The sequence below is a fragment of the Ursus americanus genome, chromosome 5 (genome assembly GCF_024610735.1).
Source record: "Ursus americanus isolate L20-20 chromosome 5, mUrsAme1.1.p, whole genome shotgun sequence".
NCBI lineage: Eukaryota > Metazoa > Chordata > Mammalia > Carnivora > Ursidae > Ursus > Ursus americanus.
The window spans coordinates 18,684,215-18,710,855 of record NC_142131.1 but is presented as its reverse complement, the minus strand read 5'-3'; the positions used below and the strand labels follow the sequence as shown (position 1 = coordinate 18,710,855).

Here is a 26,641-nt window from a genome sequence, read left to right as displayed (position 1 = left end):
GATCATTTTAAATAATCAAACAGTTTGCTGTAATGCTCATTGTCTTTATTGTTCCTTGGATACAAGGCTAGACCTACAGCTTGCCCATTAGGGCTGGGCTTCCCAGATGCTTCAGTATTTAAATAAACACTAATAATTGCCTAATGATTTGATTATTGAAATTTCAATTTCATAAGAGAATGGGAACCATAAAAGGGACAGGACACACTTCTGCTATAGCCTAGTGAGACTCTCTTGTGGAAGGAATAAGGATAAGTGTTTGTAAGCAGTGGTAGATCGAAAGAGAGTGGCTGTGAATGTTTGCTCAGCAAAATGGAAAGTCTGGGAAACTTAACTATTATTTTAGAGTGTTAAAAATTATCCATAATATTATTAACCTGAGATATGGACATCACTAATATTTTATGTTTCCAACAATGCTTTTTTCTTTGCATATGTGAAAAGAAATATTTTAATACATATAAATATGTAAATTATTATAACTTGTCTCTACTAGCTTCTGAGGTTTGATAAAATGTTTAGCGTTTCAGTCAAATCTTCAATGGGAAAACCTTAAAATAATGTTGTTGCTTTTAACTTGGTCATGCTTCTGGGCTCAGGCATTAGACTGTATGTTTACAAGCTTCCCTCACTGTCATCAGGGTAAATGAAGAGTTATATTGGTATTCGTAAGTAATTTCTGTTTATTCATTTTATGGGAACTGCTGTCATCAACTTTAGTGCATTCTTGGTGTGGGAACTGCTACCTTATTGTAATAACTTCGATTTCCAATTTTTCTTGTGATCTCAAAGTAAGAGTGAGGTCATCCATTCCCTGTGTTATTTCTCACAAGCCTTGTGACGGGGACACGAGTTGTAAAGCACTTTTAACTGGGCTGTACACTCAGTAGGTGTCCGTTGCTATTTTTATCGTTGTAGTATCAGGAGCAGCCCTGTGTAGCTCCTTCTTTTATATTCTGTTTCTTACTGCCAAAGGCTCTTGATAACACAGAATTCATCTTCTAACATGTATGTAAGATACGCAGTATTGTGCAGACAGCGAACATTTTGTTAGAATTATCTGATAAAACATTAGATTTAGAACGGAAGGATATTGAGGGAAGATTGTTCATGTAAATCTGTGAAATGAATAAGCTGCTCCCAAGGGCAATGTGGGAAGTACGCCAAAGCACTGGCCATGGCAAAGGCTCAAGATATCTGCTTGTGAAACCTCAACTCAAATGTTATTATCTATGGAAGCAAAAAGGACTTCTCTGTGGCTTATAAGTTTATAGCGGATCTCTCCTTTCTCCCTTTGTTTGCTTCTCCTTTACTATTTCTCTTCTCTGAGGACTGGTGCGAACAGCAGTAGATGTGGAGTCAGAACACCGGAAGCAGAGGAGGCTCCCCTTCTCCAAATATGTGCATAGATCTAGCCCCCAGATTTCTCAGAGTTTCTGTGAGGCTTAAATGAGATAGAATATATGCCAGAACTGACATATAATAGAAGCTCAATAGTTGTTTTTTTTTTTTTTAATTAGTTGGCTCTAAATCTCTTCTCTTGGCACCAGTACAAAATCTCATGAAAAAAACCAACAGCTTTGTATTAGACATTTAAGTGTCTGTCTTAAAAATGGAAAGCATTGCATTATATTTTTATATTTACACAACAGGTGGATATTATAGGCTCAGTTTGGACTTTGCTTCACAGAGTTAGTATATGTAATTCAGTTGAACCAAGTCTCTTAATCAGGATCTTGTGTAAAAATAAACGGTACAGGTAAATCAATGTATTGAATTTCCTTCTCTCTTCATGTCAGGTTAATAAAACCTCTTTTAAATTTGGACTTACTAAAATTGACCAACTGCAGATAATTAGGAGGGCACTTTTGGTCTGTATTATGTGGGGAGCCTGACTACCATTAACAAATATGCCCTAAATCCTACTTCCTTAACATAATAAGAGCTTATATCTTCTTCATACAAGAGTCTTACATCTGTGTTCCTGGTGGAGTCTTAGGGACACCTCTTCTGCAACTGGCATTTCAGGCATCAGATTTTTTCCTTTTGCGGTTCTGTCCTCCTCTACATCCTGGAGTCCTCAGTAGTCACCTAGCAAATGGGAAAAAAGGAATGTGGAATGTTTTGTGGGAAGTGGATGGCCAGACTAGGAGGAGCATACTTCATTTCCCATATGCTCTGTTGGCCAGAATTCAGTCACATGCTCCACCTAACGGCAAGAGAGCCCAGGAAAGGCCAAGCAGCAGAGTGTCTAGGACAAAAAGAAAGTAGGGTTTGGTGAAGATTTTTTTCTGCCACATGATTGTACCATGCCATGAACAGAATTCCAAATTGAAAAGTTATTCATTGTAAATAGAAATAAGATGGTTTTTCCTGCTCCTTTTTTTCACCTAACTGGATTGTCTTTCTTTTAGGTAATGGTTGATGAATCTCTTTTGTCTGATGACCCTGATTCATATGTGACATTGACAGTTGTCCGGTCCCCAGGAGGAAAAGGAGCTGTTCGACTTCAGTGGACCATAGATGAGACAGCGAAAGATGATCTCAGGCCTTTGAATGGGACACTTCTTTTTGATGAGGTATAGTCAGCATCTGGACTCCTGTAGTTTTACTCGAATTTGTGTGTGTGTGTTTTTTTTTTTCCCATAGTATTGCTTGTGAATTCATATGATGGTATTTACTATGTATCTGGAATATTTTTTAAATCATATGCACAATCACACACACACACACACACACACACACACACACACACAACACCCTAGATGTCTGAAATTAAATTTAATTCAATTCAGACAATGCCTCCATTCCATCATGAGAACTACTCTTCTCTCAACATTTCCTCTCCTGATTGAGGACAAAACCAGTCAACCAAGCTGGACATCTGGGTGTCATCCCCATTTCCACCCACTCTGTAACTCTTGCATGTATTTGATCACTGGGTCTAGTCAAATTTCAGACAATTTAGAGATTATGTTAATTTCCCCCCTTTTTTCCTATGAAAAACTTAAATGGGATTTATGGTCAGAGCTAATTTTTTTATAGTAATTTGCTCTAGAAGCAGCACGTAATTCTAAGGTACAAAAAGGACACACTTTAAAAATGCTTATGGACATAAACATTATTCCACTAATGAGAACACCCAAAATTTGGCTCAATCTGGAAAATTTATTATTCCTCTCATTTGATGTAGACAGAGTCTCAGAAGACCATCGTATTGCATGCACTTCATGATACCGTGTTGGAGGAGGACAGGCATTTCACCATTCAGTTAATATCACTTGATGAGGTAGAAATATCTCCAATGAAAGGTAAGAGAAATTCACATTTTTATAACTTAAAAAGTAGATACTCAGAAAAATATAACCAAATAATCAATAGTTACAAAATTAAGTTTTATAATTCCTAAAATGTTTGCTAAAACATAAAGATGTCATTTTGCCCCTGTACTACAGCCAAAGAATTTTTAAACTAAAATTCTAATGCCTGATATTGGTAAAGTCATATGTCAAAGATTTCATAATACTTAGCTGTGTGATTTTTTAAAAAGATGTTTATTGTAGTGATGTTTATAAAATAAAATGTGGAGCCTTACTAAATGGTCCATCAATAGGAGACCGGTTAAATACGACAGAATACCATGTGAGTATTCAAATTAATTTAAGATTAATTACATTAATCTGTAATGTAATTAATTACATTAAGACTTAAAAACAATTATATGGGTAACTGTTGTATTACAGGAAATTTCATAACATGTTCAAAGTTACCCCATTTTTGTCATGTGCATGTTATAAATGTGTTTGGAATTATTTACTTGGAATGTTGATAGTGGATTTTAATTACCTATATTTTCTACACATATTTATAATGATGACATATGACTTTTAAAATAAAATATGATTTTATTATTTTTTTATTTTTTATTTTTTTAAGGGTTTTTTTTTTTCCTTTTCTTTTGACAAAGAGAGAGAGTGCACGAGTAGCAGATTGTCAGGCAGAGGGAGAGGGAGAAGCAGACTCCCCCTTTTGAGCAAGGAGCCTGATGTGGGGCTTGGTCCCACGACCCTGGGATCATGACTCGAGCCAAAGGCAGCTGCTTAACCGACTGAGCCACCCAGGGGCCCAATAAAATATTATTTTAAAACCTAGCATATTACGTCTGTTACAGCCTACTATGTCTGTTTTCATCTGAAAGTCATTACTTCAGTGTTTTGACATTTCAGAAATAAGCATTGTAATTCCCACTGGCCTATGGCCCATACGAAAAATTTTTTCTTAGATCTGGAGAGAAAGGATTAATGTTTCTAAAGCAGTTGCATTGTGTCACACGTAAAAATAACCATAAAAAAATGGCCCAGCAACTTGGATATGAAAGCTTACTGACTGTTACATGCCTTCTTTGCCATCAAGGACTCCATCCTATGTGAGAGTCTGTGGCCAAAACAGAATTCCATGGCCAAAAAGATTGTCAAAATTGTAGTGAATATCACTGTACATACCTAATGTATTTTTTTTGTTTTGTTTTTTGTTTTTTACATTTTTATTTAGAGTACTTTCCAACAAACCTGTGAGGGAATCATATGATTGTACCATATTCTTCCATACATTTTAAGTTAGCTCAGTTGTCAACACCTCATTAAATGTCAGGATTGATGACATGCAGACTAACTAGACATAGGAATAAGAATATACCAATGGTTCAGGTTGAATCATATATTAATATAAAAAATTTGTAATATATTTCGAACTGTGACATACTTGGACATGACAAACCACTCTTGGTTTTATTAATCCATTGCTAAAGAAAGTGAGATTGTGATAATTCAGTCCCTTGTTTCATGAAACCCTAATATGAACTTCTGGAAACAATTTTCTTCACGTTACTGCTGAGTTATAATATGAATACTCACATTACTTGGGATGATTTTTCTTTCCATTTATATTTGACACATTTTTATAAATGATTATAAGCAATTGTGGAGTCAGAAAATTAAAAAGTACCCAGAAATTCTTGCTTTTGCCACATAGCCAGTTGCAGTGAACTGCAGAACGGTTCCTGCAGAAGTGAATTAATGCAAATGGTAGAAGAGTACTCGCTTATCACAGGCGTGGTAGTGGAATTATTGCCCACTTTCTCTTGTCCCCTTTTGTTAAAATATGATCTAGGGCAAGTTATTTGTCTCAATGTCTTGAGTGCCTCAGTATGCTTAAATAATTTCATTGGTAAAATGAAGATAATGTTAGTACCTAATTTATATGATTGTAATGGCAATTAACTCAAGATTTGTATACGTGAAGTGCTGAGAATTTTGTCACACATCTACTAAGTGAATACATGTGTTTGCTACATCCATGTTATATATCAACTTCAACTTAGGTAGCGCATCCATAATCATTCGGGGAGAGAAGGGAACATCAGGAGAAGTTGGGATAGCCCCATCATCTAGGCATGTCCTCATTGGAGAACCCTCGGGAAAGTATAATGGAACTGCTATCATCAGGTAAGGGCTTCATAATTTTTTTTTTGCTTAGGTGGAGATTTTGAAGTTTTATTTAAATCACTAGCATTTTATGCCATAAGTGCACAGTTCTTATTACATACATATTTTCAAGCATTGTCATTTTATATATTAGTAACATCCTGTGAAAAGTAGAAAACATTTTGGACACCAGTTGAGACATCTCCTGACCTGTCTTGAAGTTAGATCATGAAGAATACTGAGGAAAAGTTCCTTCAACAAAAATGTATTGATCATACAGTTGTATATTGACCTCTCTTGACATTAGATCATGACTGCTTTTTGGGTGATTTGCACAACCCATGCCAAGAAAAACACCTAGAGTTAACGCCAGGAGAGCTGATGCTTTTGGCCCTGTTCTGTCACTAACCATGTAAAATGAGAGAGTTGCTTCATCTCTGTAAGCTTGTGTCTTAGCTACAGAAGCATCCCTTTGAAAATCCTCTGGATCCACCATTTTATGATTCTAAGTGTTCTAAAATTAGGGCCTACTGTATAATGAAGTAGTATGATCACAGGCAATTTTGTTTAATACAGATTTTCTCATGAAGAGTGGTACAACTGTCAGTGAAGTAACTGAATTTGAGTTAATATTGTATCTTTTGGGTAGTTTTCCTTTAGTGTTGCATGTACGAAGTGCTGTTTTTTAGAGAACTGTGTGAGGTTATTCGTATTTTACACCTTGTATATTAAGTGAAAGGTCTGTGAATACTTCCTTTTAAATCCCTTTAAACCTTCCGCTTTTAACACGTAGGTTTTGCCTGTGTTGTTGAGCAGATTTATACGCTCATATACGCTAATACTTGGAGTGTTACTATCCTGGAATCATAAAACTTTCTTTTGGTTCATAGTTGATAGATAAGGCTATATAATGCATAATGTTCTTGAAATAAATGAAAATTGTTGCTGAAAGACACAGAAAATATTTAGGAAAGATTACTTCAACAAAAATGTACTGATCATACATTTGTGTATTATAGCCTCGTTCGTGGCCCAGCGATCTGGGGGGAGATCACAGTGTACTGGAGCATAGTCCCTCCTTCTGTGGGAGAATTTGTTGAAATATCAGGAAAACTGACAATGCGGGATGGACAGTCTGCAGCAGTTGTAATAATACAGGTATCAATATGACTGGTTTCTGTTATGACCCTTTTGTGTGTGGGGGGAGTGGTCGGAGTGGTTGGTGTCCCTGAGTTTCTTGTTGTTGTGGATAGGATAGTGGTTCTTCTTGTCCTTCTCTAGGCTTTGAATGATGATATTCCTGAGGAGAAGAGCTTCTATGAGTTTCAGCTTACTGGAATCAGTGAGGGGGGACTACTGAGTGGGTCCAGCAGCACTGCCAATATCACCATGGTGGCCAGTGACTTTCCCTACGGCCGATTCTCCTTTTCACAGGAGCATCTTCGAGTGTCAGAAGAAGCCCAAAGGGTAGAGTGTAAAATGTTTAAAATCTTAAGTATCATTTTTGGTTTTCATTTTGTGAGTGATCTTTTTTACAAAGCTGGATTAAGTTTTAATTTAAATATTAAGACTTCATGTAGCAAGATATATTATGAGTGATCTTTAAAAAGTGTTTCCTTGTTCATATTCCAGAGTTTTCACAAATTAATTTGCTACTAACATCATTATTTTAACATATACTTTATAAACTTTTATAGATTTCTACATAAACATAACCCTGGTAAACATAGAATCTTTAGTTAGAAACCATAAAAATTAAGTATGAACTGGTAGATTAAACATCCAAATCAGATAAAATTTCTGATGTTCCCCTTCTTGCACAGGTGAACATCACAGTCCTCCGTTCAGGTGGATCATTTGGCCCCGTGAGACTCTGGTATGAGACCGTGAGTGGGACAGCAGAGGCAGGCTTGGATTTTATCCCTGCAGCGGGGGAGATCCTCTTTGAAGCAAGGGAGATGGCGAAAAGTGTGCACATTGAAATACTTGATGATGGTCTTCCTGAAGGCCCAGAGGAATTTTCTCTAGTAATTACAAAGGTGGAACTCCGGGGAAGGTAAAGTTAAAAAAGAATTTTAGGAAAAAGAAAATAAAGAGAAAGAGAATGTGTTGTACAGGGATTAATACTGAACTTGCTCTTTTTCAGATTTATGTGAGAGTGGGACTGGGCGTAGTAGGGAAATTATGACAAAGACTAACTGTTAATTATGCAAACTTCTTAAAATATCAGTTTTCCCTGAAAGTTGAAAATATGTTGTTTTCATTTGACAATTCTCTCTTGGTAGTCAGAGAATTGAACATGGCTTATAATAATCAGGTAAGAAAATGGAAGTCAAAGTCAGCTGGCGTGATGGAATTTACTTTCCCTTCCCTTTATGTCTACACCTGAGGGCTGAGTGAGAACTTTGTCTGAAGGCCATTTCGTCTTCTGTGGGGAAATGAGGTGGTGTTTCAAGTGGGGGAAAAAATGAGTCAAAGATAATCAGTTGTAATCGTGCACCATGTTTTTATTGAAGATCAAGGATTAACCATATTGAGGCTGTGTCATTCCCTGATTTAGTGGGAGTAGACTTGATTCATAAGGGTGGGAACACCTGAAGCATGCTGAAATACCCACAAGTTGAGTGGTCCAAGGAGCACCTCCGCTCTGACAGATGACACAAAACCCTCAACTAGAATAATTTTGCATTTATATAAGTCTTAAAGGAATTTTTCTTGTTCATGAAAATAGTTTTACATCTGTTATATGAATGCCATCCTTTAAAAGCTTTTTCTAACTAAAATATTTCACTGAGTGACTTACATAGGTAGAATATCTATCATTCCACATGGAAAAAATACTGTAGGTTTGTGTACACTTCAAATCTTAAATTTTTCAGAAATGATTCCATTTCTGGCAATTGGAATGAAATTTTTTTTTTAAAGATTTTATTTATTTATTTGACAGAGATAGAGACAGCCAGCGAGAGAGGGAACACAAGCAGGGGGAGCGGGAGAGGAAGAAACAGGCTCATAGCTGAAGAGCCTGATGTGGGGCTCGATCCCATAACGCCGGGATCACGCCCTGAGCCGAAGGCAGGCGCTTAACCGCTGTGCCACCCAGGCGCCCCGAAATTTTTTTTTTTAACTGGGAAAATAACTGTTTTCTTCGGGAGTGTGGGCAGATGCTTAACTGATCTCAGAACTTCTGGAATTGCTTCTTGGGGCCAGTGGCCTTCATGGCTTTGAGCACGTTGAAGCTTACAGTTTGCTTAGGGGCCAGCACTTGCCCACTGTGACAGTGTCACCAATCTGGACATCCCTGAAGCAGGGGGACAGGTGCACAGACATGTTCTTGTGGCCTTTCTCAAAGTAGTTGTACTTCAGATGTAGCGGAAGTAGTCTCAGTGGATGACGGTCGTCCTCTGCGTCTTCATCTTGGTTACCACACCAGACGGAATCCACCCTCAGATGGAGACATTACCAGTAAAGGGGCATTTCTTGTCAATATAGGTGCCCTCAGTGGCCTTCCTGGGCATCTTGAAGCCCAAACTGATGTTTTTGTAGTATCACGGGGGTGTCTCCTTGCCAGCTTCTCCAAGCAGGAACCTCTTCTTATTTCGAAAGATGATTGGCTGGTCACAGCCAGTCTGTGGTAGGCACAGTCAGTCTGAATGTCTGCCATCCTCCAGCCACCTGAGAAAAGGAAAACTGGCAGTGAGAATGAATTTGAACTTATATTAAATGTGTTAAAATTTGAGCTCCAATTTTAAAACTCCATTTTAATGAAGTAAGTGAAATTTAGTCATTATCCCATTAAGTGTGAGATAACATCTGTGTTATTGACTAACTAGGACTTGGAGATTTTCCCCTCTGTGCTACCTTAAAAAAAAAAAGCAATTCCAAATAAGTCTAATTCTGAGAAAACAAATTTTTCCTTCTAGGTAAATTTATAGGTTTCCTTTGATTTGACAAAGGAAAGTAGTATAATCTCATTTTGCCTAGTTGCTAGAAAATTCACTGCTTTGGTATTAATGTAATCAGCTAATCTACAGTCCATCTCAGACAACTGTTCACATTTACTTTTACCATTTAATATTTTAATCCCCAGTTTTCTAATTTTGCCTTATATATAACCTGATTTCAACCTTTTGAAACTATGTAGCATAAAAATACCAGGTAAATAGAATTTGAATATTGAAGAAAAGACTAAAATGGTTTACTGCCATTTTTTAGCTTCAGGAATTGAAGTGATATGAAACTCTGGAAGTCAAAATGTTTCTTCAGTGGGAATCATATCAATTAAAAAAAAAAGTGATTTCCTTAGCAGAAATATGTCATTAGCCGAGTAAACCACCATCTGTATTCAAGAATAGAGGCATTGATTGTAATCGGTGTCCACAGAAATATTTTCTTGTAGCTTGAGATTTCTGTAGTGCCACGACACCCATTTTTTTTCTTTAAAGTAACCCTTTCATTCTGTCCCTGATTGCACCGCAGTTCAGCGTGCATCCCCTGCCTTGGCCCATCTCTGTGAGATGAGTTTTTCAGTGCATTCCTAGCCCAGAGGTTCATTTTACAACTTTCCCCCAATTTCCTGATAGTCGTATTATCTTCCCATTGCCCAAGTTTAATAACTTTATATTGGTTTTGGTTTCATGCAGGCAGTGATAATTGGGAGCAACATAGAAGTCTATTTCAGACATCATTTCAGAGAAAAAAAGAGTATTTTAGTGTTGGGGATCTTTAAAAGTATTAAAATGCTTAATAGGGCTAAGTTATAGGAACTAAGAGGACCCTTCAGTTCATGCTCAGCAATTATGTACTCGTTTTCTTTTATTGTTATTTTTTCATGACTTTGCAAGAGGGTATGATTTTACCATCCGAGAAAATGGCCTTCAGTTAGACCAGCCACCTGAAATAGGAAATATCTCCATTGTCCGAATCATAATAATGAAAAATGATAATGCAGAGGGCGTCATTGAATTTGACCCAAGGCATACTGCCTTTGAAGGTAAGTTCAGCAATCTTACAAATTTACCACTACTCTCTGAGTTACAGAGTACCTGAGCATGACACTGTCCGTTTGAATTCCCACGTGTAAGTGTTCTCCGTTTGCTCTGTGTGTGTACACGCATGTGTGTGCATGTATGCACGTGTATGCACATACACGTACACCTTTATATGTAGTTACATTTGCTTTTATATATTTATTTATTTTTTAAATCTATTTTGAGTTATGTTTGGGCAGTATTGAATCCCACTTGTGTATGGCAAAGCTGAATGGTAAGGAATAAGGCTTTAGAAAAGCTGTTTAACCTTAGAGTTATTGAAATGTTTATATTTCAAACATCTTCATGAATCTCTTTCTAATTTATGAAATAATTTCCTCTGTGACTAGAAATCAGTGAATATTCACTTTCTAATGAATAATGACTTTGAAGTTAGTCTTTTACTGGACTGCAGATGCAGGCGGTGTCTGGTCAGCTACTCAGACTTTCTGTGAGAGTCCCTAATAGCAGCTGTCCACTGTTCTTTGTTCTCTCCTCCTGTAGAAGCAGAATGCAGAATTGAGGGCTGTATTCCCTCCGGGGGAAAAAGAGGTGGCTGCTTTTGGGTTTTTATTCAAAGACATATGCCTTTCAAAACAAACATGTTATCCTCTTACTGCAATTAATTTATTGACCTCATTGTCTCTATCAAATTCGTTGGTTATCTGACCATTTTTAAAGTTCATCAGAAATCACTTTGGAGGGGCACCCGGGTGGCTCAGTCAGTTAAGTGTCTGCCTTCATTCAGGTCACGATCCCAGGGTCCTGGGCTTGACCCTCGCAGCAGGCTCCCTGCACAGCAGGGGAGTCTGCTTTTCCCTGTCCCTCTGCCCTTGCTTGTGTGCTCTATCTCACCCACTCTCTCTCTCTCTCAAATAAATAATAAAATCTTAAAAAAAAAAAAGAAATCACATTGGAATTGATTATTATTGACTTTATGGGTAAAGTCTTGGAAGACACCACCATTTTGTGAACCTCAGTCTGGTAAAAGACATGCTGCATTTTTTATACCAAGTAATAAATAAAGGACTTAGAATTTTTTTTTCTGTTCACTCATTTCTGTTTGATTCATTTTCTTTGGGGGGATTTGGAGCAATGCATATTTATAATTATAATGTAAATCCAGTACTATTAGCCATAGCTAATATGAACTATTGGCTAATATAAGCATAGCCAATGTAAATCTATTAAATGATATTTTAATTTAGAGGTTAACATAGCTTAAGAGCAAAATAAATTCTTGAGAAGAATTTTTAAGTTGAAATTAAACATTGAGGATACATTTTCAGATTCTCAAATAGATTTCATAGGAAGTTAAACTGGATTTTTATCTGGACTTTTAAAAAACATTCATATGATACAATTAACATGAACTTCAATTATTTATACTACTTATGTTTCCACTAAATGTAGAAGCAATCCAGAATACTTTCCTTTGAGTATATATGTTTTAAGTATTTTTCATGTTCATCTAGTATTGCTTTGGAAAGCAAGGATCATTTATTTCTATGTAGCACACAGAGGAAGAATACTTATGCTAATGCTTAAATAGGTTATTTCAGTTCTAATTTATACTGTTCACTATAATTTTCAACTTATGACAGACTGTATTTCTCATAAAAAGCAAGTCTTGAAAATGTCACTAATTTTTTAAAAGATTTACTTATTTATTTGAGAGAGAGAGTGTGTGTGTGTGTGCGCACGCACCCTGGGGGAAGAGGGGCAGAGAGAGACAGAGAGGGAATCTCAAGCAGACTCCCCACTGAGCAGGGCGCCTGACACAGGGATCAGTCTTACCATCCTGAGATTATGACCTGAGTCAAAATTGACAGTCAGACACTTAACTGACTGAACCACCTAGGCTCCCCCTAATATTTTTTAAAGTGATAAATGAACTATGGAAAAAATGAGAGCTTGCATTGTACTGTTATATTTAATTGCTAGGTTTAATTTGACTGAATCTTATAAAAGCTAGTTGTTTGTGTGGCATACCAATTAACTGCACATCCCTGCTGCAGTGGAGGAAGATGCTGGCATGATCATGATTCCGGTGGTGAGGCTGCATGGAGCTTACGGCCGTGTGACTGCTGATTTCATCTCTCAGAGCTCCTCTGCAGTTGCTGGTGGTGTCGATTATATACTGCATGGCAGCTCAGTGACCTTTCAGCATGGGCAGAACTTAAGTTTTATAAATATCTCCATCGTTGATGACAGTGAAAGGTAATACTATTTAGTAATGTCGGACATAATATAGGCATATGTAAAGCATGATTACTATGTCCCAGTCCTTACTTATGTTTTGCACTGATAATAGAATTTTAGATTACACATATGCCCATTAAGAAACAAGTGAGAGACTTTTGGGGATTCTGGGGTAGGAAAGAAGGGATTGGGAGACCATTGGGATTTTGTGTCACTTTTTCATATAGAGGGAAATAATAATTTTTGCTCTTTTATATTTGAGAGGTCTAATCAGAGCGTAGAAACATCCTACCATTCACTTCCTTAATGCATTAAGCAATTCAAAAGAAAGGAATAAATTCTAATAACTATTGCAGGTTATATAGTATTGAAGTTGATCATTCATGCTTTTAGTTGAGCACCCTCTTCTTACCATTTGGTGTATGAATGCTGTGCCTTGAATATGTATGACCAATTTGGAAAATGACTAGTTATTTGGATCTTAGAAGCATTTTAATATGTTTAGACTCACAGAATTGCTCCTTCTTACTATGCAGTGAATTTGCAGAGCCCATTGAAATTTTGCTTGTTGGAGCTACTGGCGGAGCGGTCCTTGGGCGCCACCTAGTGAGCAGAATCACAGTTGCCAAGAGTGACTCTCCCTTTGGCGTTGTAAGGTTTCTTAATCAAAGCAGAATTTCTTTTCCTAATCCCAATTCCACAATGATTTTATCCTTGCTGCTGGAGCGGACTGGAGGACTCTTAGGAGAGATTCAGGTAGAGTTATTCTTCCCATGGTTTTCAAAATAATTTTGATAGGGGCGCCTGGGTGGCACAGCGGTTAAGCGTCTGCCTTTGGCTCAGGGTGTGATCCCGGCGTTATGGGATCGAGCCCCACATCAGGCTCTTCTGCTATGAGCCTGCTTCTTCCTCTCCCACTCCTCCTGCTTGTGTTCCCTCTCTCGCTGGCTGTCTCTATCTCTGTCGAATAAATAAATAAAATCTTTAAAAAAAATAATTTTGATAGATTGAGTAAGGAGTTGGATTTTCTTATTCTTCAAATATATTCATTTATACACAATCAAAAATATTTATTAATTACTCACTGGGTATAAAGTGGCTTCCAAGTCCTATGAATTACATAAAAATATATGAGATATAGCTGTCATCGGAACTCTTGAGAGCAAGTTAGAAATGAGATGAAGAATTCTGATAAAATGCATTAGTTCAAGTATTTGTTGAGTGCTTTCCATGTGCCAGACCCTCTTCTGGGCACTGAGAATACATCAGTGAATGAGACAGACGTCGTCTCTGTTCTCTTAGAGTTTTCAGAACAATAAGCAGATAAAAAGAAAAAATATGTGATAACACTTAAGTGCTCTGCAGGGATGTCAAATTGAGAAACACAATCATGAGTGACCCATTGACTACTCTAGATGGTGACGTTGTGATATTTAAGCTGAAAGCTAGATACTGAGAGATGGTCATGTAATTGTTAGAGTGCTGAGCCCTTTGGCAGAAGGAATAGTCAGTGTGTATCTACAAGCCTGGCATGTTTGAAGTCTGGAGGGTTCCATGCAGTAGAGGACTTGGAGGGGAGTGGGTGTCAGCACAAGATCCATCAGAGAGATCAGTAGGTGTTTGAGACAGAGACCCTCCTAAGCCAGATTAAAGGGCACTCTAAGTGCGAATAGGATGCCATTAGAGAGTCTGAAGCAGGGGAATGGGGTCGATGTCACCTGGTTGCCATTTTAAGTAGCTCACTTAGGACTGCTGGGGGGTGGAAATGGAATATCAAGAAGCCAGACTAGAAGCAGGGAGGGCAGTTAGGAGGCTCTTGCCCTCTGTCATCCAGGGCAGAGTTGACAGTGGTTCTGATGGGTACAGATGGGATGGTGAGAAGTGAATAGACATTGAGAATCTTCTGGAGGAAAAATTCTCTGGGCAGTGGAGGTCGAGGCAAAGAGGAATCAAGAATAACTGTTAAAATTTTAGTTGAGCAACTGGTTAAATTTCCGTTGTGTTTACTGAGATATCCAAAAGCTTGGCGGAAAATCGAGAGTTCTCTTTTGGTCTTGTTCATTTGAGATTGGACATCCCAGTGGACATCCTAGTGGGGAGTCGGGCGGGCAGGGGGATATGTGAGTACTGGCTGTGGGGAGGTCAGAGGCTGCTGACACATGTGAAGGCATTTGAAACCATGTGGCCTAAGGAGTGTGGATGGGGATGTGAAGGATACAGCCGGAAGTCCCGGGCTGCCAGCATTGAACTATCTGAGGAAGGGGAGCCAGCATAGAAAATTGAGATGTAGGGCACCTGGGTGTCTCAGTTGTTAAGTGTCTGCCTTCGGCTCAAGTCATGATCCCAGGATCCTGAGATCGAGCCCTGCATCGGGCTCCCTGCTCAGCAGGAAGCCTGCTTCTCCCTCTTCTTCTGCCCCTGCTTGTCTCTCTCTCTGTCAAATAAATGAATAAAAATCTAAAAAAAAAAAAAAAATTGAGATGTAAAGGCAAAGGGGAAGGTATGTATCATGGAGGCCATGAAAGCCAGGATGCTGTGTTTCAAGAACGAGGAAGTGATCAGCTTTGCCCAGTGCTGACGAAAAAGAAACAAAGAGAAATTCCCAATTTTCTTTCCTTGTAGATATGAAAAGTGTATAATTTTATATTATAGAAATGTTTAAAATGCATTTATTATACAATTTTGTTTCTTGCAACAGTTTATGAAAATGTATGTTCATTTTACGCTAGGAATTTATTTAAGTATAGTTAGAGGAAATTGCACACCCAGCGGATTTTCATGTGGTTTTATTGTCTTATTCAAATAGGTTTTGATTGACAGAGCCTGTGCATACAGCAAGACAGTGTTGTACTCATTTCTTTAAGTTTATATTTCTCTAATATATGTATATTTAAAATGTGTGCTTTTATATTTTTATTTTCCTGTGATGATGACAAATGACCAGGTATTCATATTTTTCTTGACTTATTATCCATGAAAACTGATAGTCTGTAAGTTTGTGGTTTATATTTGCAAATAGTGTTTTTAAAAAGACAGGAGGAATTCCCTGGAGATATATATATATATATATATATATATATATATATATATATATATATATGAAAATTATTCTAGGATATTTTTTTTTCTTATACTACATATCCTGCAAAGTAATTCTTTGTTTAAAATTGATTATCTCTGGGGCACCTGGCTGGCTCAGTCAGCAGGGCATGCAACTCTTGATCTTGAAGTTGTGAGTTTGAGCCCCATGATGGGTACAAAGATTACTTTTAAAAAGTCTTAAATAAATCTTGAAGTTGTGAGTTTGAGCCCCATGATGGGTACAAAAATTACTTTTAAAAAGTCTTAGATAAAAATAAAATAAAATTGATCATCTGTATTAAAATGCAAACACCCTGCAGGTGAACTGGGTGATATTAGGACCCAATTCTCAGGAAGCCTTACCACCACAGAACACAGACATTGCGGACCCAGTGAGTGGATCCTTCTATTTTGGAGAGGGAGAAGGTGGTGTGAGAGCCATCACTCTGATAGTCTATCCTCATGAAGACATTGAAGTTGAAGAGATTTTCATTATTAAACTTGAACTTGGGAAAGGAGAAGCTAAATTAGACTCCAGAGCTAAAGATATTACATTAACAGTAAGTCTCACTTTATTTTTCCCACAACATTTTTCCCACAACATTTCCCACAACATATAAATACAATTTATATTTGTTGAAACTCCATGGGCTTATGATGAATTGAAAGTTATAAAACCAAACAAAGTCATAATGATTCCTATGGACCAGACATTCTGGTTACTATATTAGTTTATTATATAGCTTGATTATTGGTAATTACTTTTTAAAGGGCTCTCATATAGTGATAAATACTTATTTTCCACTTTGAGAAAATTTGGTATTATGGGAATATTTTCGCACTTTCAGACAAGCTATTTGTTATATCATCCTAAATGTTGGATATCTTTGCCATGAAAATACATAATAAAAGTTATTAACTCACTCACCAGTCAGATTGTTGGAAGGAAGAATGGTATTTGTTTAGTTAGCACGATGATGTGTTGGATCAAATCTGAATTGAGCATATTTGATGTGAAAGAACCATTCGGTCTGTCAGGGGTAAAAAGTGCTGAGGACCAGGGCTATGAAAACAATGCAGAAAGGTGCTCTTTTTTTTAAGTTTTGAAAATAGTCTGGGGTCTCTATCAGATTTCTCCAGAAAGAGAGAGAGAGAAAGTTTGATTTTAAAAAAATTGACTCAACGTTTGTGAAGGTTGACAAGTCCCAAATCCATAGAGCAGGCTAGTAGGCAGGAAGCTCAGGAATGACTTGGGGTTGTGATCATGAGTTTGAATTTTGTGGGATAGGCTGGCACACTGAAAACTCAAGTAGGATTCCTAAATTGCAGTCTGGAGGCAGAATTCCTTTGTCTCTGGGAAACCTTAGTGTTTGCTCTTAAGGCCTTCAACTGATTGGATGAGGCCCACTCCCAATATTAGGGATAATCTCTTTTACTTAAAGTCAACTGATTGTAAATAGTAATTACATCTACAAAATATCTTCACAACAACATGTAGACCAGTGTCTGACTAAACAACTGGACCTGGTTAAGTGAAGCAAATATGAGGCAAATCAAGTCAAATTCAGGCATTGAAGTAATATCCTTTTGAGACCCTACAAATCAAAGTTTTCCAGACACTCCCATTATCCTTGGAGAATAAGAACCTACTTGTTTTAGATGACAGCCCGTGTACTTAAAGCAGCTTTTGAAAAATCAGGTGGCTAGACAGATTATATTCAAGCATTATTCCTGTGTTTCTTTCATTTCTTCAGCTTATCTGTATATTGATATATTTGATACTGTAATTTCATCTTTAGTTGTTATATATGGCATTCACTCGGTTGTCTCTTTCTATTTTTAGATACAGAAGTTTGGTGATCCAAATGGGGTTGTTCATTTTGCTCCTGAGTCTTTATCTGAGAAGACCTATTCAGAGCCATTGGCTCTGGAAGGGCCCCTGGTTATTACTTTCTTTGTCAAAAGAGTCAAGGGCATTTTTGGAGAAATTACGGTATCATTTTTCATTTGATTTTTAAGTATTGTAACAATTTGCCTGACAAATGTGGTTGTGAAGAACAGAGAAACTCTGCCTTCTGGTATAAGTTTTGGAAGTGACATGAGTTTCAGAGAAGCTGAGAAGGTTCATTTCAGCACCTTTGGGTTCTCTAGCCAACATGAACCTCTCTAGCTGTCTTTCTAAATCCAGCTACACTTAGAGTGAAATGATCTTCCTCACACTTAATCATGAAGACTATGACTGAACTATTTTGCATTTTCTTGTTTGCTATAACGATTAACTTATCCTACTTAAGTCCCTCAATGATTTTTGTAAATTGCTTAATATATTCTTCAGGGCTTTATTTCTATCATTTTTTCACTTACCGACTGATTTTTAAGAGGTTACATTTGCATGTATGTTGACATAGAATGTTTGGGGATACTCTTGTAAAATCATTGGGATATCTGTCTAACAGACCAAGGTTTTTGTTTGCTAGCAAAACGTACTTGGCAAAATTTCTTTATGGATTTAACTCTTCTCCTGTATTGGAGATTAACCTGGTACTGCTTCAGTGGAAACTTTATGGTTAGGAATCCAAACATTCTTGGAAAATAATTTTTAATTCTTGAAATCTTGTTGTTAAAAGCAAACAAAAACAAATTCCGATATAAAACAACAGACTGTCTACTCACTTGTTACCTTCAAGTACTGTCTGTGGTTCAAATACCTATCAAATACATATTCAGGCCTTTTGGATGTGTTTGTGGAATTGCCATTCTAAAGTTAACTTTGCTTTGCTTTATCTCTTCAAAGCATGTTATTATTTTAGAAGTAGGTGAAATGAGATTTTGTAATTTTCTCCTGCAAATTGCACGCATTAGCCCAAAAGAGTTCTTATACTTTCACGGTGCTAGTGTCATTCCTCCATACTTTCTAAACTGACTATTTGGGGCGTCTGGCTTTGAATATAATGATGCATAATTAAAATTTATTTTTTGTATATTATATAAGAAAACATAAAGGATTTTGATTCAATATGCTGAATTATGTAACTTTGTTGGATTTTTTCCTTTCATTTTAGGTTTACTGGGAAATAAGTAGTGAGTTTGATATTACAGGAGACTTTCTTTCTACAAAAGGATTTTTCACTATTGCTGATGGAGAGAGTGAAGTGAGCTTTGATGTGCATTTGCTACCAGATGACATACCTGAGATAGAAGAAGATTTTGTGATCCAGCTTGTTTCTGTAGAGGGAGGAGCAGAACTGGATCCAGAAAAATGCATCACACGGTTCTCTGTTTCTGCAAATGATGACCCACATGGAGTATTTGCTCTGTATTCAGATTACCAGTCAGTCTTTATTGGGCAAAACCTTAGTAGATTCATCCAGATTAATGTAACCCGGCTTGCTGGAACATTTGGAGATGTTGCTGTTGGATTTCGAATCTCATCTGACCAAAAGGAGCCGCCAGTTGTTACTGAAAATGTAGAGAGGCAACTGGTGGTCAAAGATGGTGCCAGATATAAAGTGGACGTGGTGCCGGTGAGGAGCCAGGTTTGTAGCATCTCTTCATTCCAGTATAACTCCTTCCGGAGAGCACTTGCTTATCTCATGAGCAGCTTACCATCTTATTGAGATATTTAAATGTAATCATAGAAATGCATAATAATTATTGGATGATACATTTGCAGATTGTAAATGAATTAAGTATATTCCCATTTGGAGGTAACATATTTTTGTCTGATCGGTAGCAGGCACTTACGTAGGACTTACTCCTACATCCTTGTATTCTTTGGGAAATTGACTCAACGCCCTGACCCTGTTGATTATTTTCTAACCTCCATTTCCTATTTCTGAAAATTTTCAAGACTGGAATAAAGACCGCAAAACTGGGGAAATGAAACATAGATCAACTTAACCAGAATACGACTGTATTAAGTCTCATTTACAAATTAGAAGAGTTTTTTTAGAAAATACAGTGTGCTTGAATTATGTACCTTGAAACATTTTCCCATCCATATCTATATAACATTACCTTCTGAATGCATTCAAGTCTTAATTTCTGTTAATGAACACCAGAAGACATTCCTTAGCTTTTCTAGGAATAGCTTTGTATTATTCTATTAGTGAGATTTCATTTGACACTAAGACAAGCTACAGTGAAGATCTGATTATTCTGTTATTTTACTAAGCAATGGGGATAGTATAAAACTATTCTTACACTACATGTAGAAAACCAAAATATATGGTATATATTACATGGACTAAAACACTTGATCTGCCTAACTCTTAGATTGTGCCTTCTAGTAGGTGGTACCTGGTACCTTTTGAGGGATGTTAGTCCTCTTTCCATTTCCCTGTAAAAGCTGAATGGTATACAGTTGACCTTTGAGCAACAAGGGTTGAAATGTGCAGATTCACTTATACGTGGATTTGTTTCAGCAAATGCAGTATGGCACTGTAAAAGTATTTTCCCTTCCTTATGATTTTCTTAATAACTCTTTTCTCTGGCTTACTTTATTGTAAGAATACAGTAATAATATATAAAAACGTATAAAATACGTATTAATCAACTGTTCATGTTATCAGTAAGGCTTCTGGTCAACAGTAAGCTATTAGTAGTTAAGTTTTGGGGGACTCAGAAGTTATATGTGTATTTTCTCCTTCTAACTAGTATCCCAATCTTCAAAGAGCAATGCATTATATCCAGAGCATGAGGGGAAAAGGGAATCACTGAAAAACTCCTAACCTTGATTTATGCCCATGTCACACCTTAGCAGCCCAGCCAGTGAACTGCATGGGGGAAGGGTATACCCCTAGATGAGAGGTGGGAGGCACAGGCTTGAAGTGAGGACACTGATTTATTTCTGTTTCCTGAGCACTTGATCTGTGAGTCATGTTCAGTGAATGTCACTTTGAAAAAATGAGGATTGATTGAATGAATGAAACATCTGTTATCCTCATGTTACATAACATTTGAAACTACTAGGGTACATATTGTGTACATTTGGAGGGCTGTGGTGTATGCTTAAGTACATTATATTTAAAAGGAGAACAGACTCCACAAAAGGTTATTTTTACATTCAATAAAGTTGTATAGAGTTTTTAGTAATATTTTAGATTATGGGATAACTTGGGGGCTTATCCATTATCAATAGCAATGTTTCTATTGGGAAAATGTTTTATATATTTAAAAAAAATTTAGAGTAACATTAATTTTAAATTCAGAGTTTCCCTTATTTATTAGATTTGAAAACTTTAAAAATTGGTAATCTAATACATTTCGTTAGTAATTTTTATTTATCTAAAATGTTCAAGTAATCAGTACATCTAAATCATTATCTGTTTTGAGTAAATGTCATTGGAGTATTAGTTATTCCTTAATGAAGAGGTAGAAAGTGAGTTTGCTGCTTTTAGGAGCTGACTCTGTTCTCCAGTGAGCTCTTTCATTCCTGCGGTACATGATTCATTCTATTACTAACACTACTTCTGTGATTCTCATCATTCTTGAGGCCATTTGGGCACACATGGAGAATTTGTAAATTTGTGTTTTTTGCAGTGTGTCACTCATCACCCCACAGTCTTCATGCTGGTGATTTGTTTCATAACCTGGGGGGAAAGGCATATATTGATGAAACTGTACAAAAGGACTCTGAGGCAGTGTGCTAATGACTCATGTCAAATGTCAGTATTTTCCTCTGAAAATTATTTTTTCCTACTAAAAAAGTCATTGATCTTGTTTGTTTGTAGGTCTTCCTATCCCTGGGCTCTAATTTCACCTTGCAACTGGTAACTGCGATGCTTGTCAGTGGACGTTTCTATGACATGCCAAAAATTCTCCAAGAAGCTAAATCTGCTGTCCTTCCTGTCCCTGAGAAAGCCGCTAATTCTCAGGTAATTGGTCCTGAATGTGGAACCATCCAGGAACCACTAGAGGGCAGCATTCATAAGAAGGCCTAAAAAGATTCTTAGACATAAATTTTCTCAAAATTGCTATTTTCTTAAATCAATATCAAAGTAGACATTATGGATACATTATATGAAAATAATTTGCCAAGTTTTGAAATTTTCCTTTTTGGAGATTTAGAAAGTTTGTGTCCTGTAGAATTTGAATATAAGAATTTTTTCAATTATGGTCATTTAGAATCAAAATTTCCCGGTTTTTTAGGTTGTTTTTATTGAGTATTTAATATTAAGGTATTTTATGCTACAAAATTAAAATTAGAACAAAGCATCAGTTAATATTTCAGACTTTTTCATTTACCAACATTGTGATTATTTGTCTTTTACAAGTTCGTGCTGATGGAGATAAATTCTAGTGATGAGATCCTGCGACATGGTTGCCCCTAAATATTTGAATCTTCCACCAGAGTTCAGTGTGGGAAAGATTGTTTCCTGATAATTTCAGAAGTTCACAGGAGAACAAAAAATAACTTAAGGGCTTTTCTTTCTGTGTAGGCCGGTTCTGTCAATGTAGGAGCAAGACAGGGCTATTGTCTTTGGCTCATGGTAATGTGTGTATTTTTGAGACCATGATGGGATAGCATTGCATCCTGTTCCTTCAGATGGGGGCTCCTTCAGCTTGGTTAAGGCAGGCCTAGTCCAGTATATGGATGTGTAGTCTACACAAATGATAGCCAGGTCTAGCCAGAAGCTTGTGTAACAGGGTCTCTGACCATTAAGGATGTGCTTTTCAGAAACCCCCTCCTGGACTGCTTCTCCACAAGGAATGAATTTGCTTTGTCCCCTAAATGGAATTCATCAGCATTAAAAATAACTGAGAAGAAGAGTGCGTTTTTTTCCTCCTGCACCTCATCTGTTCAAGAGGGAATGGAGGACTAGAACTTAATACTTTGAAGTTTTGTTGTCTTCTTTTTGCACACAGGTTATAAAAAAAGGATTCCTTTCCACACGAACCATTCATTTGGCATAGCAAAATATTCCCTACTCATTGTTCATGCACATGGTTACAACACGTATCACCTCGAAGGGCAAGATTGAGGCCAGTCAGGATGTATTCCTGTCCTTGGTGTATCCTCTGTACTTCTTACCAGTACTTGTGTGTGTGTGTGTGTGAGAGAGAGAGAGAGAGAGAGAGAGGGAAAGAGATAGGTGGCTAGGACACTTTCAAACAGCCTCTAGCCATGTTGCAAGCATTATCTTAGATATACCAAAGGTTTTGAAAATTACTAAGCAAAAGCCTCACTGTAGTAGGGAATCTAGGCTGGTGTCACATTGAAGTTTCGTTTTTGTTTTTATTTTCTTTTTCTTTTCTGTAGCTCCAGAAGCTTTCCTGGGGTACCTTCTCTGACTTTTCTGCTACTTTCCTTTCCAATTTAAAATGGGGAGGATATGGGATGTCTGGGTGACTCAGTCGGTTAAGCATCCAACTCTTTATTTCCACCCAGGTCATGATCCCAGGGTCATGGGATCTGACCCCGCATCGGGCTCTGTGCTGGGCGTGGAGCCTGCTTAAGATTCTCTGCCTCTCCCCCCCTCTTAAAAAAAATGGGGAGAATGAGTCTTAATATAGAACTGTCAATCATATGGTATGCCAATTTATAGACATTAGGACCAAAAGAGGTAAATTAAGTTATCCAAATCACGATGTGAAGCCAAGAATCTAGTTTTATTTTTACTTATTGGCTAGACCTTATTTCATCTGTAAGTCATTTTTAAATCCAGGGTTCCTTGAGAAGATTGCCCTTAAAAGAAGATCTTACTTGATATGGATGAAAAAGATGATTATTTAAAAAAAATCTTTGGACATTCCTGATCTTCCAAAAAACAATTAAATTGAATCAAAGAGCTGGAAAGAACCTTAACAGAAAATCTAGTTCATGATGCTCATTTTATAAATGAAGAATTTATTATTATATCTTAGAAAGATGTCAGATCTCAGTTCTAGATAAACCAGGTTCCACAAAAACCCACAGACAAGTCATATTAAAATTCCGTTTTTGATCTTTTGCTTTCATATGACCATAATTACACTTATCTTTTTTGGGTATTATAAATTCAAAGGATTTCATTTTGATAAAAAAAAGTATAAACCATAATCAGAATTATAAAATAGAATAAGTTTCCAAGTCTCAGATGTCATTTCTCAAGCGTTACTCTTTAATAGAATATATTTTTCATTGAATATATTTTAAAACAAGAAAATATGTTGTGTAAACAAAGAGAAAGTTGACTTTTAACTCGCTCTTCAGAAAACGGGGACCTTTAGGGGGAAATAAAATATTCTTAACATGTTTTTCCTCAGGTTGGATTTGAATCTACGGCTTTTGCACTCACGGACATCACTGCGGGAACAAGCCAAGTTGTGATTTCTAGGAGAGGCACGTACGGCTCTCTCATGGTTGCCTGGGTGGCTGGATATGCTCCTGGGTTAGAAGTCCCCGAATTCCTTGTTGTTGGCAACATGACCCCAAAACTAGGTGAGTCATCGCTTTGCTGAGATCTTCCCTGTAGAATGTAGAGATGTGTGGTTGGCCACTAATTTTCTTGGCTCATCCGTACTCTGGATAATGAACTGTTTGTTTTCTCATACAGTGCTCCCATATTTTAGTGATCAGAGTTGCACAGTCTACTTGGTAAAAACGAGAAACTTTATTCAGTCAAATTAAAAACTTCGTATGGCACCTGGAAACCGTGGTCACTAAGCTGACTACTCTGTTGATATATTAGGAGTTTGTTAAAAGTAGTTCTAAAAATATAATGTGACCTGTACAATAATCAAAAAAGGCACGCCTTTGTATTCATTTACGTGTTCACTGGAATATTGCTGACAATAGAGCAGCTGTGGCTTCATCTTCTTTGTGTTTTTATTATCCCGTTAGCTCTGTGAGGGTCAGTGAGATGTACCTGTTAGATGACTTGACCTCTACTCTGCAGAATAGACGGGGGGAGGCAAAATTTTGGTGTAGGGACCTTTCTTTCAGTTCACGTACCCCTCTCTCCAACTTTTTAAATGTGTTACCTTTTGTAGACTGTCATAAAATTCTGGAAAAGACTCTTTTGCTACATTTTCAAGAGTTGAATCCCAGTGTAAGAACTCAGAAATAATACCCTGCTTCTCTTCTCCTATTCCCATTCAGGGAGCCTTTCATTTTCCCATGGAGAACAAAGGAAAGGCGTCTTGCTGTGGACATTTCCCAGTCCTGGTCGGCCGGAGGCCTTTGTTCTTCACCTCTCAGGAGTACAGAGCAGTGCCCCTGGTGGGGCTCAACTTCGGTAAGACGGGCTTGATTCTCAACCAACACCGTCTCTGAGGAATAATCTGGAATTTATCAGTTGAAACAGAAGAAGACACAAGGTTCACTTTCCTTGAAGCAGATGCGAAAACACTTTGAGTGTAGAGCCACACAGGGCCTGCATGCCAAAGATGCCACGGAGGGAAGCTGACTTTCGTAGGCCCACCGCCCATTGCTTGCTTTGAAGAGCATTCTCCCTGACCTCTCACTCAGTAGTGTTGGTCTGGAGTAACATCTCCAATAAGAACTGTGATGGCAAAGTCACCTATTATTAAAGGAGTCTGTCTTCTGAGTATCTGCTGAAACATACCTAATTTTCCCAAGGGATTAAGAAGAAGAATCAGCATTATAGCAGGGTTATAATGTGACTTGTATCAGTGGCTCTTTTGAGTTTAATTTAAATCAGTATATTTGCAGATAAATATGTCCCAGCCAAAAGCAGTTTACTTTTCTCATACCTGGGATGGGCTTGATCAAAAGAGTAGAAGGCAGACCTTAGAGGTAGATTCATGAATTTAGTCCTGGCTCTGCCTCTTACTTGCTGTGTGACTTTGGGAAAGTTACCTGATCTTTCTGTTCTTCGTTTACTTACTTGGAAAATGGCAGAAAAGTGCAAGCAACATCAGTGTGTGTTCACATATGTTCGTATACGTGTTTAGGTGTAGGAGATAGTGGCAAAATCAAATATGGTTTTAGATTATACATATGCAATTTAAAAAATGTTTGGCCACAGAATGTCTTGCTGGGTAACAAATTTAAATGCCTTTAACAATAGCAATAGTTAACAGCTAGACCAGACATTGCTTTAAGATATTTTATATATATATATAATTCATACGTACATATTTGGTTTATATGTATATATGTGTTATATATGTCTTATATATATTTTATGTGTGTGTATGTGTATATATATATGTGTGTGTGTCTTTACTATTACTCTTCACAATAGCCATATGACATGGATATTATTATTAGTCCCATTAGATGAAGAAAGGACTCACAGATATGTAACAGACCCAGTATCACACACCTATTAAGGTTGGGACCATGATTTAAATCCAGGTTGTCTTCTACTGTCTGAGCTCTTAACCACAATGCTATGTGTTGAGTGATGGGTGCTTGACACTAGAGAGTCATGAGCTCTGGGGTGTCCTCCCTAAGGGATTAAAAAACTGATTAAAAACATAAAAAACAAAACCCTGCAGCGAAAGAAAATTTATGTCTGTGGCCTGAACTCCCTTGATGGGCCACCTGTGTTAGCTCTGACGAAGCTTTTAACTCCCAACAAAACTGCGTAGGGAAAAGCTAAGGATGAATCTAAATCACTCAATCATGGATGTTTCTTCAAAGTCGTGTGTAAAATTGTAGCAACAATTGTGTGAGAGAATAGTTCCACTACTGGCCACCTGGAAGAAGCAAGGATTTCGCATCTAATAGAGACAACTATTTCTGTTTGGTAGATAAGAAATCTGGCTGACATCCAAGAATCTTGAGTTCTTGGCTCCCTGTGTACTGATCATAGGAGAGAGCCTGATATTTCAGATTCTTCAGAAAGCTTCTCTGGGATAAACTGGAGAAACAGAGAGAAACCTATAAGCTTTTCA

The 26,641-nt window shown here is 37.3% G+C and overlaps 1 protein-coding gene and 1 pseudogene across 3 annotated transcripts in view; one reads left to right on the top strand and one right to left on the bottom strand.

Moving 5' to 3' along the window:
* The window catches only part of ADGRV1 (adhesion G protein-coupled receptor V1), a 507,877-nt gene that overhangs the window by 167,522 nt on the left and 313,714 nt on the right, over positions 1-26,641 (top strand). For all 3 annotated transcript variants that reach the window (XM_045796286.2, XM_045796287.2, XM_045796288.2), the window contains exons 59-73: positions 2,415-2,579; positions 3,194-3,311; positions 5,381-5,504; positions 6,503-6,641; positions 6,765-6,950; positions 7,307-7,539; positions 10,328-10,476; positions 12,532-12,733; positions 13,252-13,471; positions 16,117-16,356; positions 17,640-17,789; positions 18,859-19,332; positions 21,529-21,672; positions 24,044-24,218; positions 24,879-25,014. In XM_045796286.2, the coding sequence (XP_045652242.2) occupies positions 2,415-2,579; positions 3,194-3,311; positions 5,381-5,504; positions 6,503-6,641; positions 6,765-6,950; positions 7,307-7,539; positions 10,328-10,476; positions 12,532-12,733; positions 13,252-13,471; positions 16,117-16,356; positions 17,640-17,789; positions 18,859-19,332; positions 21,529-21,672; positions 24,044-24,218; positions 24,879-25,014 (2,855 nt within the window). The remainder of the gene's footprint in view (positions 1-2,414; positions 2,580-3,193; positions 3,312-5,380; positions 5,505-6,502; positions 6,642-6,764; positions 6,951-7,306; positions 7,540-10,327; positions 10,477-12,531; positions 12,734-13,251; positions 13,472-16,116; positions 16,357-17,639; positions 17,790-18,858; positions 19,333-21,528; positions 21,673-24,043; positions 24,219-24,878; positions 25,015-26,641) is intronic.
* Positions 8,662-9,147, bottom strand: LOC123791484 (small ribosomal subunit protein uS17 pseudogene; annotated as a pseudogene).